Below are 13,691 nucleotides of genomic sequence, written 5' to 3' on the forward strand. Positions count from 1 at the left end.
TAGCAAGACTTGAAGTTTATTTTATCTTATACCAATTCTTCAGGCTTCATTTTCTTTTTAGTTTTTCTAACAAGGTTTTTAGGATAGAGTTAAAAATATTTCAACATCAATCAGTTTATTTGGTTCTGTGGTTTTACTAAGTTGTTTATTCCTGAGAAAGGATTTGAGAGGAGCTTGAGACGGCATGCCCTTTGCCTCCTTTCCTTTGGAGCTCGTGTTGAGGGCTGCCCCTTTGCCCTGCTTAACTTCCAGGTTCTGATGATTATGGACATGCTCTTTCTCCACCACAGCGCTAGCAGATCAGAGTTCTCATGACTCCATAGCAGACCAAAATGAACCCCAAAGACCATCAAGGAGCCGATTCTGATGCAACTGCACTAGGATCTTTTTCCAAGTTTGAGCTTGAGCTCATTGCAGTCACTGACACAGCTGGACATGAGAGTGAAGTCCAGAGCTCTCAGCTGGACAAGGTTTTATAGGAAATGGTGAACAAGCAAGGGGTTTCTAGCCTGGCAAGCAACTAATTGAATGACTATTGTAAGCTGACAGGTGGGTGCTCAGAAGCAAAACCATGAACAATCACAAACAGTCAGAAAGTACACCTGGAACGACCAGACTGATCCTGATTGGCTGTTGCTAGGGAGTAGCTAGGGAGTAACTCTGGGGTATGGGGCAGAGACAAGCTATGTGGTTCTTCCTGGAACTTGGGTGCAGCTGCAGATCAAGTTCTCAGGCCCTTTTTCTTTTAAAATGGAGACCTGTCCCAAGATGGAATAGGTTTGGCCTCTCTATGACATCACCTCTTTTGTATCATTTTGGAAAACAGGCTGTCCTTGGTGCACTGTGAGACTCAAGCAGATATGCTGAGGCTCACTCGTCCTGACCAGGAGTCCCACATGACGAACATGTGGACTAAGTCATTTGATGGGGACCAATGGTGTGCTACTGGTCACCTTCACACTCTGAGGACTTTGGCTACTTCATATCTCCTACCTGCCTGCCTTTCTGCTCCTCAGTCAGATCAAGGTTCACAGTTTCAGGTTATGCCAGAAACAGATAACCTTGATTACTCTTTCCATACCTGTGAGATGCCTTTAGTGTCTTATTTGATGCTTGTCAGATTTCTCATTGTCAGAATAACTGGAGGAGAACACATTTCAGAGAATTGGGGGAGTGTTTATGCAATGTGAGAAGTCATGTTGAGGACAGATACTTATATTGGGAAGTGTTTAGTACAGAAACTGTCGTGTTTATTGAACATATGGTATGTGTCTGACACGTTTAAAATCTACTCTGCAAAGCTTTGAGATAAATACCAGTATTTTCTTCCTTTTATAAAATGCTATGTATATGTGTGTGTTCCACATGTGTGCAGATAGATGCACACTGACCCCCTGGTACTAGGATTAGAAGTGGTTGTGAGCCACACGAGTGCTGGTGTCTGAATCTAGTTTTCTCCAAGAGGCAAATACTCATTACCACTGAGCCACCTCTCGAATCCCAATTACTAGTATTTTCTCAAAAGTCTCTTAGTTGGTGTTGTATTGCTTGCTACAAAGAGACACCATGACCAAAGCAACTCATAAGAGAAAACATTTTTAATCAGATGCTTGGGTACAGTTTCAGGTGCTTAGTCCATGGTTATTATGACAAGGGGCAGAAAGGCATGACAGTGAAGCAGTAACTGAGAGCTTTGCATCTTGATCTACAGACAGCAGACATGGGAAGATACTGCACTGGTCCTGGTATAGGCTTTTGAAAACTCAGAGCCCATCCCTAGTGACACTTATATTCCAATAAAGCCACACCTCCTAATCCTTCCCAAGTAGTTCCACTAATGGGAGACTAAGGATCCAAATGTATGAGCCTATAAGGATCATTTCCATTTAAACCACCACACATAGTATGTAGTAAACACTTGGGCAGTATAGTCCTGTATGCTGGAACTCCATCTGCTTTGTATTTAGTAAAGCTTTAGTGCTAGGTGTGTCCAAATAAAGAAGTATAAGGAACAAGCACCTTATGACAGTCCTGAGTTATTTGACAGTTATTGGGAATTTTCTGTTATTTTCTGTTACCGGGAAGAAGGAAGGCCCAACTGCAGTCAGCAGCACAGGGAGGTGGCTTTTGTACCCTAAGGACTTGCTTAAAGCTCAGGATGAATTTGATCCAAGTATATCTTCAAGCTTAATTTTAGAAGTGGTTTGCTTTCCTGCCAGAAAGTTTGAATGATTTAACCAAGCCTAAGAATTCTTAGGTCTAATTCTAAGGAGTCTCCAGGTCTTATCACTGGTTGTACATCATAGACTCTGCTCCCTGGTTCATGGCTGCCCTCTCTATTGGCAATAAACTGGAGCATCTCGGAGCACTAAAATGATTCAGCCAAGTGGAAGGTTCTTCCTGCCTACCTTTGTACGCTTCGCTTCCCCCCCATCTCTCTCTGTCTCTGTCTGTCTGTCTGTCTGTCTGTCTGTCTGTCTGTCTCTCTCTCTCTCTCTCTCTCTCTCTCTCTCTCTCTCTGTCTCTCGTTCTCCCCACCCCACCCGTAGATGTTCTGGCTATACAGACAACAGTTACTTATATTCCTCTAGAAAGAGTATTGTGCCTGGCCTGGGCCTTCCTGCGTGCTCAGTGCATGGTTGGTTGAACATTGTAGGTGTACATAGCGTGTCCCGAAAGGCAACTTTGTGCCCTCCTCTCTCATCTCTGACCAATGGTCTCTCCTTGGTCCACACTCATACTGAGAGAGTCCCAAGTTTGAAATCTTTTTTTTTTTCCCCAAGTTCAAAATCTTAAGTAGAAGACTGAGGAGACAGTTTAGTAACAGTTGAAGGGGGCAAGTTTGGGGAACTTTCTGGAAAAGCAGAACAAACATTACAATATTATTAAGGCTATCCATATAACACTGGTGTTGCTGTAGCTTGGAGACAGGTAACATCAGAGGAAGGTTCTACTGTACCATTCTGGAGGAAATGGAGAGGGGTGTTTAAAGTCTACGCTATACTTAAAATTAGCCGTTGCCATGCGTGCCTTCTGGAGTGGACTGATTGATTAGATAAGCTAACCATTTTCTTTTAATTCATCCGACTGAAAAGATTTTCATATTCATGCAACCTGTTCTTTGAACAGCATCCTGGCGGGGAAGAGGTCCTAAGAGAACAAGCTGGGGGTGATGCTACTGAGAACTTTGAGGACGTCGGGCACTCTACGGATGCACGAGAACTGTCCAAAACATACATCATTGGGGAACTCCATCCAGTAAGTCATTGCTTGGAGAAGTCTCTCTCTTCCAAGGCTGCTGTTGGACCTTGGGAAGTCTAGGTTTGCATCCACAGAAAGCTTGAAATGGAACGGGCACTTTCTTTTGATTTAGAGTACTTCATTTGAGACAGGGTCTCAATAACTAGCCCATGCTGGCCTGGAGCTTCCTCTGTAGCCAGCTGGCCTGGAACTCATTTCTCAGGTCTTTATCACTCAAGTGCTGGGATTATAGACATGCATCACCATCCTTAGCAAGATACCATTTTTGTGATAAATACATTGATTCAACCTTTCTTTACTTTGCGGTTTCTTTTGGTTGCAGTTATTGCTGAACTCGGGGTCAAAGTGCTGTACTCCAAGGCCTGGCACTAGGGAGGGTCCTCAGCCTCCGAGAGTCAACAGAGAGAGATAGACTCAAAGGGCAGAACATGAGTCCATGTAGTCTGTTCTACAGCCAGGAGAGTGGAGGGTGGTCATGAACACACTTGCCCTAGTGAGAGATAAATAGCCAGCAGCCCCAGCTCAAGTAGACAAACCAAGAAACTTTAAAAAAAATATATATATATATAGGCATATGCCTATTTATATATGAGTCTTGCTGTGTATGAACGATGGTTCTTGTAAGAACTACAAATGAAGGAAAGATGAAAGTCGGCTCTTCAGAAAGCCCAGCAATCCATTTTGTGTAAATTCTGTTGAGCAGTGTGTGTCTGTCTGTGTCTGTGTGTGTGTCTGTGTGTGTGCCTGTGTATGTGTGTGCTTGTCTATTTGTGTATTGCCTTTCTGGTTAGCTGGGAGGTTATATATGCTTTGAGAGAGTCTGCTTCACTTATCTGGAGGATTATCAGCCCACACATTTTCATAGTTACACTTCCCAGAACTAACATGGTTGAATTGCGTCTGTGAGGTCTGTCCTTGTAAGAGTTCTTCCCCATCCTGTTCTCCTAAGTTCTGGTCCTATGAGGTGGGAGGGTGGCTTTATTTTGGTCACCTCTCCGCAAGACTTTTCTGTGGTTAGCATTCAGATGCCCTTGGATTTTGACACCCTCAGTCTGAGGTTTAAATAGTTTATAGTTACATTGTTGGGAGATTGCAGGCTTCTTTGAGGCCATCATGGCAGAAAGATACATATCTCTGTGAACTGGAGAGTAGAGAAGGAAGGGACAGGTTTGGTCTTGAGTTGTTGTCTGAATTAAAAGTGAGTTTAACACTAGTAAGCACACCTAAACATGGACCTCAGACAGTCACTAGTGAGCCTCTAAACATCTCATGTACTTCAGACAGTCACAGATCCGTTCTAAAGTTTAGGAGTGTGAATGGAAATGCTTCTTGTCCCTACTCTGCTGTTAATTTTTGTTGTCAAACCACCTGGATCAAATTTTGCATTTAACTTTGCCAGATGTCAAATGATAATCATTGAATAGTATTTTTTTTTTTAAATTCTCAGTAAAAGTCAGCTTTTTGGAAGTGAGACTTTCACAGATGTCCTATGATTCTTAATGCCAACTCCCTTTTTATCCCTTACAGGATGACAGATCAAAGATAGCCAAGCCTTCGGTAAGTTTGTCCAAATATCTCAAAGGAGTGGTGGATAGAGGTAACTATGTATCTTCATTGTACTTAGTACATGTCAAAATGGGGCTAAGATCACAGCCTACCCAGATTTTTCTAGGTAAGGCAAATATGTAACTTACTAGTTTTGCAAAAGTTTGGTTTGGAAAAAAATTTTTTTTTCACTAGTCCACCTGCTTTTGAGGAGAGCTTGTGTGTTACATTGTACAACAGAAGTATTAATTTTTTTTAAACATCATAGTTACCAATAAATAAAAGTCCAGATTATAGCTCAGTGGAAGATACTTATCTAACATGCATGGAACACTGGCTTCAATTTCCAGTGCTAGATAGAGTAAGTTAAAGAAAACTGTGCCTCTGCTCTGAAAGATTCGTAAGCCTCACTTCAAGCTGAGGTATTCCTTCCTAACTCTGACAGCACTGCCCATGCCTCTTCCTTCTCTGCATCCCTGTGTCTTTGTAGGTGTTCGAAAAAGGCTAGTTTTCCACTGGCATGCCATTCCTCAGTCTGAGCTGACCTTCTCACCCATATTTGCTTGTTAAATCTAGAGTAAGAATTTATGAGAACAGCTAGCTCAGGTTCCTGAAAAGTGTAAGCAGGAAAAGTGAATTCCGGAAGTAATAAAGGGCGAAGGAAGATTTTGCTTCAAAAAATGGCAGCAAGAAAACTCAGCTTTTCTCTTTCTCTCTGTGCTTCTTCTCAGTGGAGAGGGCACACATGGCAGGCGAGCTTCTCTGAGCTTGCAATGCCTGCTGGACAGTCTACTGCACGGCCTCTGCTGTTTTCAGTGTGTAACATACAGTGATCCTACAGTGTGAACACAAATGCCATGATTACTCCAGCTCTCACCCAGTGCAAGAGGCCTGTGTGTGCTCCCCAGCACAGCCATTGCACTTCTGTTCTCCCTGTCCAAAACAAGGGCACGCCTAACACTAGTGATGGAGCATCATGAAGATTAGAGAAATGGTGTCTAGGATTTGACACCATTTCTGCGACCATTGCTCAGAACGTGACTTTTATGTGTTTTCTGTGGCTGCTTTATTGCCAGCTGAAAGTCTGGAGCACCTATTCATTGTTCCCCTCGAAATCTGTTGGAGAAAAAATCTGTTTCTGTCCTCTTAGTTGTTTAGTATGTAACCGTTCTGTTGTAAGTCACCCGCAGGAAAACAAGGCTTTGAGGAGATTTGTCCAGGTCTGCTGTCGGCTAAGCACATTTGTTCTGGTCTGCTGTCGGCTAAGCACATATGTAACGATAGTGCATGTGCAGGTGTGCGGTGGTAAACATGTCTCATGCCCCAGACCACTGGAGACCACCCTCATCCATTTGTTCTCAGATGCCTTCACTGTACAGCTGACCAGCTCTGTCAGTGGAGTGCTTGCCTAGCATGCAGGAGAGCCTGGGTTCAGTCTCCAACAACTGTCTGTCTGTCATTCTGCTCACCCCTAATCCCGGGTGCTTGGGAAATGATTACAGGAGGACCAGAAGTAGCCTGTGGCTCCATAGTGAGTCTGAGGCCAGCCTGGGATTTACTGTACGAGCACCTGTCCCAAGGGGTAGTGTCAAGGGGAAGAACCTGAGTGTCCACTCTTTATTTGCTATTCTCTGTTTTGTTTTAGTTTTCTGTTTGAACTTGCAGTCACTTTGAGGTTTGGAGAGGCTGGTTGGCAGAGTACACTTATTAACATCAGCATTGATGAAAGTCCTTCTGCCGTGTTTGCAGGAGGGGGCAGCTCTCAGTGACACATCATTTCATCGTGTGTGATGTCCTGGTGTGGAGCCTCTCCCTGGATCTGCATCTACTCAGTGTTTAAAGAGATACTTTTACTGTCAAGATCTTACAAAGGGATGATTTTGCGGTGTCTTATTGTTGTACAGCAAACAAGCAGGACCCCTTTGTTCCCAGCTGTGAACTTGCTTAAATAGGAGCACAGCTGGAAGAAATCCGGGTGACTCTTGCTGGTTATTAGAGAGACAGGAAGCAAGTGGCACAGAAGCTTTTCTGGGCGCTTTGCTATTTCTGCCAAACAACACTGGCTCCTTAAGGTTTCTCAGGGTCATATGTGATCTTGTGTAGCTGGAGAATGTGGTCTGTGGTCAGATGGTTTTCAGTAAACATCGTGCTTGAGACTGGAGCTGCAGCTCAGCTGGAGAGCACTTCACAAATATGCAGAAGGCCCTGGTGTGTGCATTAGCCCTAGTGTTGAAAAAGAAAGTTTAATTTTAAAAATAAGATGTACCAGAGAATATTCACTTGAACTTGCCCCAAAGAAGCTAAATTGCCAAATTAAGGTATTTATAGACACAGAAACTACATATCTTTAAGTGTATCCACAGCAATCAAGTTTGCTCATATAGGAGGTATAAGCTGCATTGGTGCCCTTCCGTGCTATTAACTTTCATAGCACCATGATATATAATGTTGTATTGGCCTCTGAGATCCCCAGACCCTGAAGCTCTGGTGAGCTGCTACGTGAGAGCCACATGCCCAGCCTCTGACTTGTCAGTTGTGGTTTCTTAGGTTCAGGAGGCGCTGAACTTTCAGGAAGGCTCCACTGTCAATACTTCCAGTAAAGGAGGGAGCTAGGTTAGACGAACTTAAACTGAGATAACTGATTTGCAAAGGCTTTGGGGACTTAGCATATATTTTTTATATGGAGCTAATCATGATGTATACTGGCTCACGTGATGTTTGTAGGTTGTTATGCATGGCATATACAGTTGCTAGCCTTTTTACTGTAAGTTGGAAGCCTTCCAGGTTTCAAGGTAAGCAGGTGGCAGAGGTCATTGCTGATCTGTTTGAAAAGTTCTTTACCCACCTGATAGTTGGGCCCTGCAGAGAAATGGCTGCTAGAGGAATGGTGCTTCTGTAAGTTCTGTTTTTTTGGATGGTCATTATTGCCAGCAATAGGTTGTAGTGGCATGCTAGCAGCATTTTATTTACGTTACATTTAATATTTTTTAATATGTATTGTGTGTGTGTGTGTGTGTGTGCCATAGCACACATACAGAGGTAAGAAGATGGCCTTCAGGAGACTTGGTTCTCCTTTTACCATGCCCGTCCTAGGGATCAGTAAAGCTCAGGTTGTCAGGCTCTGAAGCAAGAACCTTTGCCTGCTGAGCCATCCCGTCCACCCTTGTGATAGCATTTTGAATGGCATGGGCATGTTTGAGCCTCAGAAATATTTTAACCTGACACTGGTGCTTTTACAGTTGCAATGCAGACACCAAGATAGGGGCATCAAGGAAGGCCACCTGAGGTTGCACTGGGTCTCCTGGAATGCATACATCCCTGTGTGTATCATGGGCTAGTGGCCTTTCCTGTCTGCCTCCTCACACTAACTTCCCAGCATGCCATAGTGTCCTCCAGTGAGCTCCTTGGTGTCTCACATGATTGTGTTCCTTCTCATAACTCACTACCATTATTTGCATATTTAATTGTCATAGTTTAATTGTCATAATTTGTGTTAATCATACTCATGAAACATAATCTTGTGGTGGTTATGAATTAATTCTATAGTTACTAGGATTTAAAATTGCTTAAAACAATCACAGATGTGAAGTTTCTTTTTTGAATGCCTTGTTTTTCTTCCCCCACTGTGTCAGGAGTCCTAACGGTGTGTCCAGGTTGGTGTGTGTGTGCGCAGCTGTGCTGCTTTGGGGATGCATCCCTAGAATGGACTTGTCTTTCCTAGGGAGTCTCTCTAACACGCCTTGCGGGGACACCGCTGTGCCGTGCTGCAAACAGCTGCTTGCTTTACTGATGGTTTTTGTCTGCAGGATGCCGTGCACGTGATTTCCTGATGGGTCTAGCTTGCCTGTAGCTGCTTCTGTTGAAGCACTAACGGTTTTGCTGGTGTGGAATCTAACAAGAGTGTTTTCTAACATTTGTTAAAGTCTAACTGTGTGTGCTTCCATGGGCTGCAGGTTGAAATGGTTTGGGCATATGTGCATTTTTTTTATGGTCTTCATGAGAAGGGCTGTGCTCAGAAACTGCTGGACGGTAAACACAGAGCTTTATCTGTGGGTTAGGCGGAGTGGTTTCTGAGTAATCGGGTTTCCCTAGTGCCATCCGGTGAGTTAAAGGAGGCTCAGAAAAGGAGGTCTAGTATGTGACACAACAATTCTTGTTTCATTTTGGTTGGCATACTGTTAGTGTAATTTAGGTGAGTTTTTATGCCCTGTCAGTTTTGAATGAAAGAAATGACATATTTATTTCATATTCTATTCTTTGAATAATTTCCCTTCCAAAAGACAGTGGCACAGTCTTATATGTGTTCATGAGTTTTTATGTTTGAAGTTTCAGTTTTTATGTTGAAGTCCTTAAATGTTAAAAGTGTGGATTGTTGTGCGTATTCTGTTAATTAATACTTTCAAATAATGAAGTTTATGTTCTTAAGTAATTTAAATATAGTTCCTAAAATTTTATTTTCATCAAAAATGGTGAAATTGGGTTTTTTTAGTAAGAAGAAATTTGGGCACAATTTTGCCTTTCAACAACGTTTAAAAGATAGAGTTGAATAAAATCAGGTGATTTTTATCTTAAAACAGGATTTCAGTGTGGGGAATAAAAGCTTGGTCGGAACCCTAACTTCACAGTTTCTTTTGTGTTCCAGGATACTCTTATCACTACTGTGGAGTCTAATTCCAGGTACGCAGTGCTGTCTTTTTGTTTGTTTGTTTGTTTGTTTGTTTGTTTTGTTTTGTTTTGAGGCAAGGTCTCTTGGAGGGTTCAGGAGCCCGAGTTGCCTGGCTCCTCCCCATCTGATCCTCTCCTTGGATTCCTATTCAGTTCTCAGCCTCTGGTCTGGGCATGTGCTCCTAGAACTTCGGGGTGTTCCATCCTAGACTGTCACCTGGGGCTGCCCACACTTTCCACAGTGACCCCAGATCCCATCACTCTCTGGATGTATCCATACCAAGGACCATGGAGAACAAGTGGGGTTCCCTATCCCCATGGCAGCTAGTCCCTTGGGGGATCAAGGCTGTGGTTGTTCTTACAAGCAAAAGCTCAGTTTCATTCTTCCTTGACACATGAGCAACTTGTAAGATTGGTCTTTGTGTTTCCGCAGCGTTGTTGTTACTCAAACTGAGCCTACTAATCCAAGTTGGGGGTGACTCTCTCGTTACAGAGGCCAGATTTCCTTCCATATTCCAGCCCAAGCTCTCTCTCTTTTTTTTTTTTTGGCAGTTCTGCCGTGTTGACTTTATATAATAATGATCTTTTTGTTGTTGTTTTCATTTTTAGACTCAAGCCCAAAGCTACACACCTATATTTCATTCTATCAAATTGAACCATGTCCCCCCCCCCCTTTGGTGTGGCTGCCTGCTGTGAATTTTCTAGAATACATACCACCTTCTTTTCACTGGCAGGCTCCCTCTTTCTAAAGTGAAACTGAAAATCCCCACTCTATCCCACTCATTTGGAGATTATACTTTTTTTTTTTAAGATTTATTTATTATTATACATAAGTACACTGTGACTGTCTTCAGGTGCACCAGAAAAGGGCATCAGATCTCATTATGGGTAGTTGTGAGCTACCATGTGGTTGCTGGGATTTGAACTCAGGACTTTCGGAAGAGCAGTCAGTGCTCTTACCCACTGAGCCATCTCACCAGCACCTGGAGATTATACTTTTAATTCTCTCAGACTTTACATCTTTTAATTGAACTTGTTCTTTGAGTGCATTGATTCATGAAGATTATTTGAGATTGTGAGGGAAGATGCATGTATGTATTCTTGGGTACTAAGTGTAGGTATTAAATTTTGTCCAATAAAAAGTTGAAATTTAGAAATTGAAATTTAATTTATGACTGCATTAACACTCTTCCAAGCCACATCCTTGATCTTACCCATAGTCTCCAATGTATGACCTATTGAAAGCTTATACACACTGGATGATGTATAAATTAGACCTGCCTTGGAATTTGGGAGTAGACCACCAACTAAGTACTTAGGGCATAGTATTTCTCGAATGGTTTAAATCCATCTAATATAGATGCTAAGATTGGGTTTTTAGAGGAGGATCTGAGAATGATAAAGCCGAGGCTGGGTGCAGCCTCAGTACCCAGGCTTCTGGTTGTTTACTCTGTGGTGTATGTGGGGGGGTGAGGCTCTTGGCTGCAGAGGTTGCTGACAGTATACTCAAAGTGAGCACATTGATCTGATCCTCATCTTGGTGACATTAAAATGCTTGTTTAGTTCATGTGGGAGAACAAAAGGTGTGAGGACCATTCCCCTTTATGGGCTTACGATAGGGAACCCAGAGTTTAATTTTGGGCAGCATCTGTTGAGGGAGCTGTTAACAGCTCTTTGTATAAATTCCGTGGAAGGAGATGGAAGCAGAGGTGTTACTTTTCTCATGGTGACAATGGGGGAGAGCAGCCAGGCCAGCTCTCTAGGGCATGCATTGTGCACAAGATAACGTTAGCAAAGCTGAAGCTGTTCTTTTTGCCAAAGTGGTTCTAGAGGTAAGGAGAATATGCTGTGGTAGTTTTCCATCTGGGGAGAAAGGGGCAGGGGGGGTGAGGTCTCTGCACTGAGGGCCACTCAAGCATCTTTTTTGCTCATGTGTCTTTCTAGCTGGTGGACCAACTGGGTGATCCCAGCTGTTTCAGCCCTGGCTGTAGCTCTGATGTATCGCCTCTACATGGCAGAAGATTAACTTGTCTCTCCGAAGCCAAGGAAGGAAAAGACTGCCCCAGAGAGGGGAGAAAAGAAGCCAGTGTTAATCACTTCCACTGACAGAAACCTTCCCCTGAGAACATAATTGTAATATATCTGTTTCTCTTTCCCCTGTGCTAGGAGAACAAACAAGGGACTCTTTGGACTCTTAAACTTTTCAAATGTGCCTTTTTACTCAATTTTATTTTGATGTTTCTTCACTACATAATTTACTTATTGTAAACACAATCTTTTAAAAATATATCTGGCTTGTAAAGTATACCATGTGTGCCTGTTTGTTTGTATATTGTATTTAGTGCTTAGTGTTTCGGATTATTTTTCAGAATTGCTTAATGTGCTAATTATTCAGACCCAGTTGTTTGTGTCTCAAAGTAAAGCAGCAGCAGTAAAGGTGCTGGCTTGTTGTCTTAATTGCTCAGTGGTGATTGCAATCAGCCTGCACGTACCTATTTCATGTTTCTGTATTGCATTCCTATCTCTGACACGATAACTGAATGAAGCAAAGGAAAGAAGAGGAGAATGTAATCCCCACATTGCCTGGAAGACCTAAGGGCTAGCATGCAGGTCAGTGGTACAGCAGTTTTGGATGAGGAGCAGAGAGCTGAGGACAGGAACAGCAGTGTGTTATTGTCTTGAATGCTTTCCTCCTGCTGGCTAGGCCATGGAGGCAAAGGTTACACAGCCTCTTGAGACAGTGCCACCACGTGGGACCCGAGTGTCCAAACACATATGCTCATAGGGGACCTTTCACATCCAAACTGTAAGTTACATCTCAAGAATTGATAATTTTCTACTTGAAATGCCTGTGAGCATGGCCTGCACAGTGGCTAAAAGAGACGCCACATGTGCTGCATACGGCAACCAGGAGCATAAACCAGCGCATGCACTGGGGAGCGCTCAGTAACTGCCTGTCCTCAGTTGACTCAGGTTCATAACTTCCACGTGTGCTGCATACGTCAACCAGGAGCATAAACCAGTGCATGCACTGGGGAGCGCTCAGTAACTGCCTGTCCTCAGTTGACTCAGGTTCATAACTTTGAGGTTCTACAAATTCCCCATCCAGAGACAAGAGCAGTTGATGTACTCTTCTTAGGAAATCCTGCTTAAGTGAGTCATCAAAGCACAGATCTGTAGATACTTACTTTGTACTTGCTTCTTAGAGAACTTCAGCTGCTGAGTGAGGCTGGAGAAGTTAGGGGTAGCTCTGCTCATTTCCACACTGAACCCTCATAGGTTGGTTCAGATCATGAGGTTCCATTGTTATCCTTTGCCTGTGTATTGTTAATATCCCTGACTTCTCATTTTAAATGTAGCAACCCAAGGGAGTAATTTGCTAGTTGGAAAATGAATCTGTACTGATCTGTGGTTGGATAACCAGCACATCCAAAAGGAATGTTCCTGTGGCTACAGAGCATGGGTCGTTTTTAAAAAGCCTTTTCAAGGGAGGTGGTGTCACACGCCTTTAATCCCAGCACTTGGGAGGTAGAGGCAGGCGGATTCCTGAGTTCGAGGCCAGCCTGGTCTACAGAGTGAGTTCCAGGACAGCCAGGGCTATACAGAGAAACCCTGTCTCAAGAGAAAGAAAAAAAAAAAAGGAAAAAAAAAACCCTTTTCAGTTATGTTTATTGTATATGTGTGGGTGCTTTGCCTGTATGTATGTGTGCCCACCACATGGGTGCCTAGTACCCATAGGGGTCAGACTGTTGGAACTCCTTGTATGAGTTGTGAGCTGTCAGGTGTGTGCTGGGAACCGAATTCATGTCTTCTGTAAGATCAGCAAGTGCTCTTCACTGCTGAGTCATCTTTCTCACACTCACAATGAGTATGAATGGTTTTATAGTCAGTGGCATGTCTTCCCCCTCTCCCACCATTCCATGGTGCTATGGGTCACTGCAAGGCCTTGTGCATGCCGAGTATATGCTGTGTCACTGAGCCATCTCCCTGGCCATGTCTTCGTTGCTGATCTCTTTGTGCAGCAGGGACGGTCAGGGTCGGGTGTTGGTGTGCACCCTTCAGGTTTCTTCCTCGTGACATTGTTCCCTATGTGGTCTTATAAGGCTCTTGACAGAAGAATAAGCAACTATGAACTGGAGTTGACAAGTGTGTATGCACCTTAAAATAAGGTATATGTTTGTTAAGAGTGTTGTATTTCACTAGAAATCATCAGATTTTTG

At 43.3% G+C, this 13,691-nt stretch overlaps 1 protein-coding gene across 3 annotated transcripts in view; it reads left to right on the top strand.

Moving 5' to 3' along the window:
* Positions 1-11,776, top strand: part of LOC116087438 (cytochrome b5) — a 32,681-nt gene extending 20,905 nt beyond the window's left edge. Inside the window, exons 2-6 of one of the 3 annotated variants that reach the window (XM_031366194.1) lie at positions 3,130-3,258; positions 4,789-4,818; positions 8,439-8,459; positions 9,449-9,483; positions 11,416-11,776. In XM_031366194.1, coding sequence (XP_031222054.1) covers positions 3,130-3,258; positions 4,789-4,818; positions 8,439-8,447 — 168 coding nt within the window. In that variant the 3' untranslated portion in view covers positions 8,448-8,459; positions 9,449-9,483; positions 11,416-11,776. The remainder of the gene's footprint in view (positions 1-3,129; positions 3,259-4,788; positions 4,819-8,438; positions 8,460-9,448; positions 9,484-11,415) is intronic. The other 2 variants (XM_031366195.1, XM_031366192.1) reach the window with 2 other exon arrangements.
* Positions 11,777-13,691: the final 1,915 nt, after the last annotated feature.

Source organism: Mastomys coucha, unplaced genomic scaffold, assembly GCF_008632895.1.
Source record: "Mastomys coucha isolate ucsf_1 unplaced genomic scaffold, UCSF_Mcou_1 pScaffold13, whole genome shotgun sequence".
Taxonomy (NCBI): domain Eukaryota; kingdom Metazoa; phylum Chordata; class Mammalia; order Rodentia; family Muridae; genus Mastomys; species Mastomys coucha.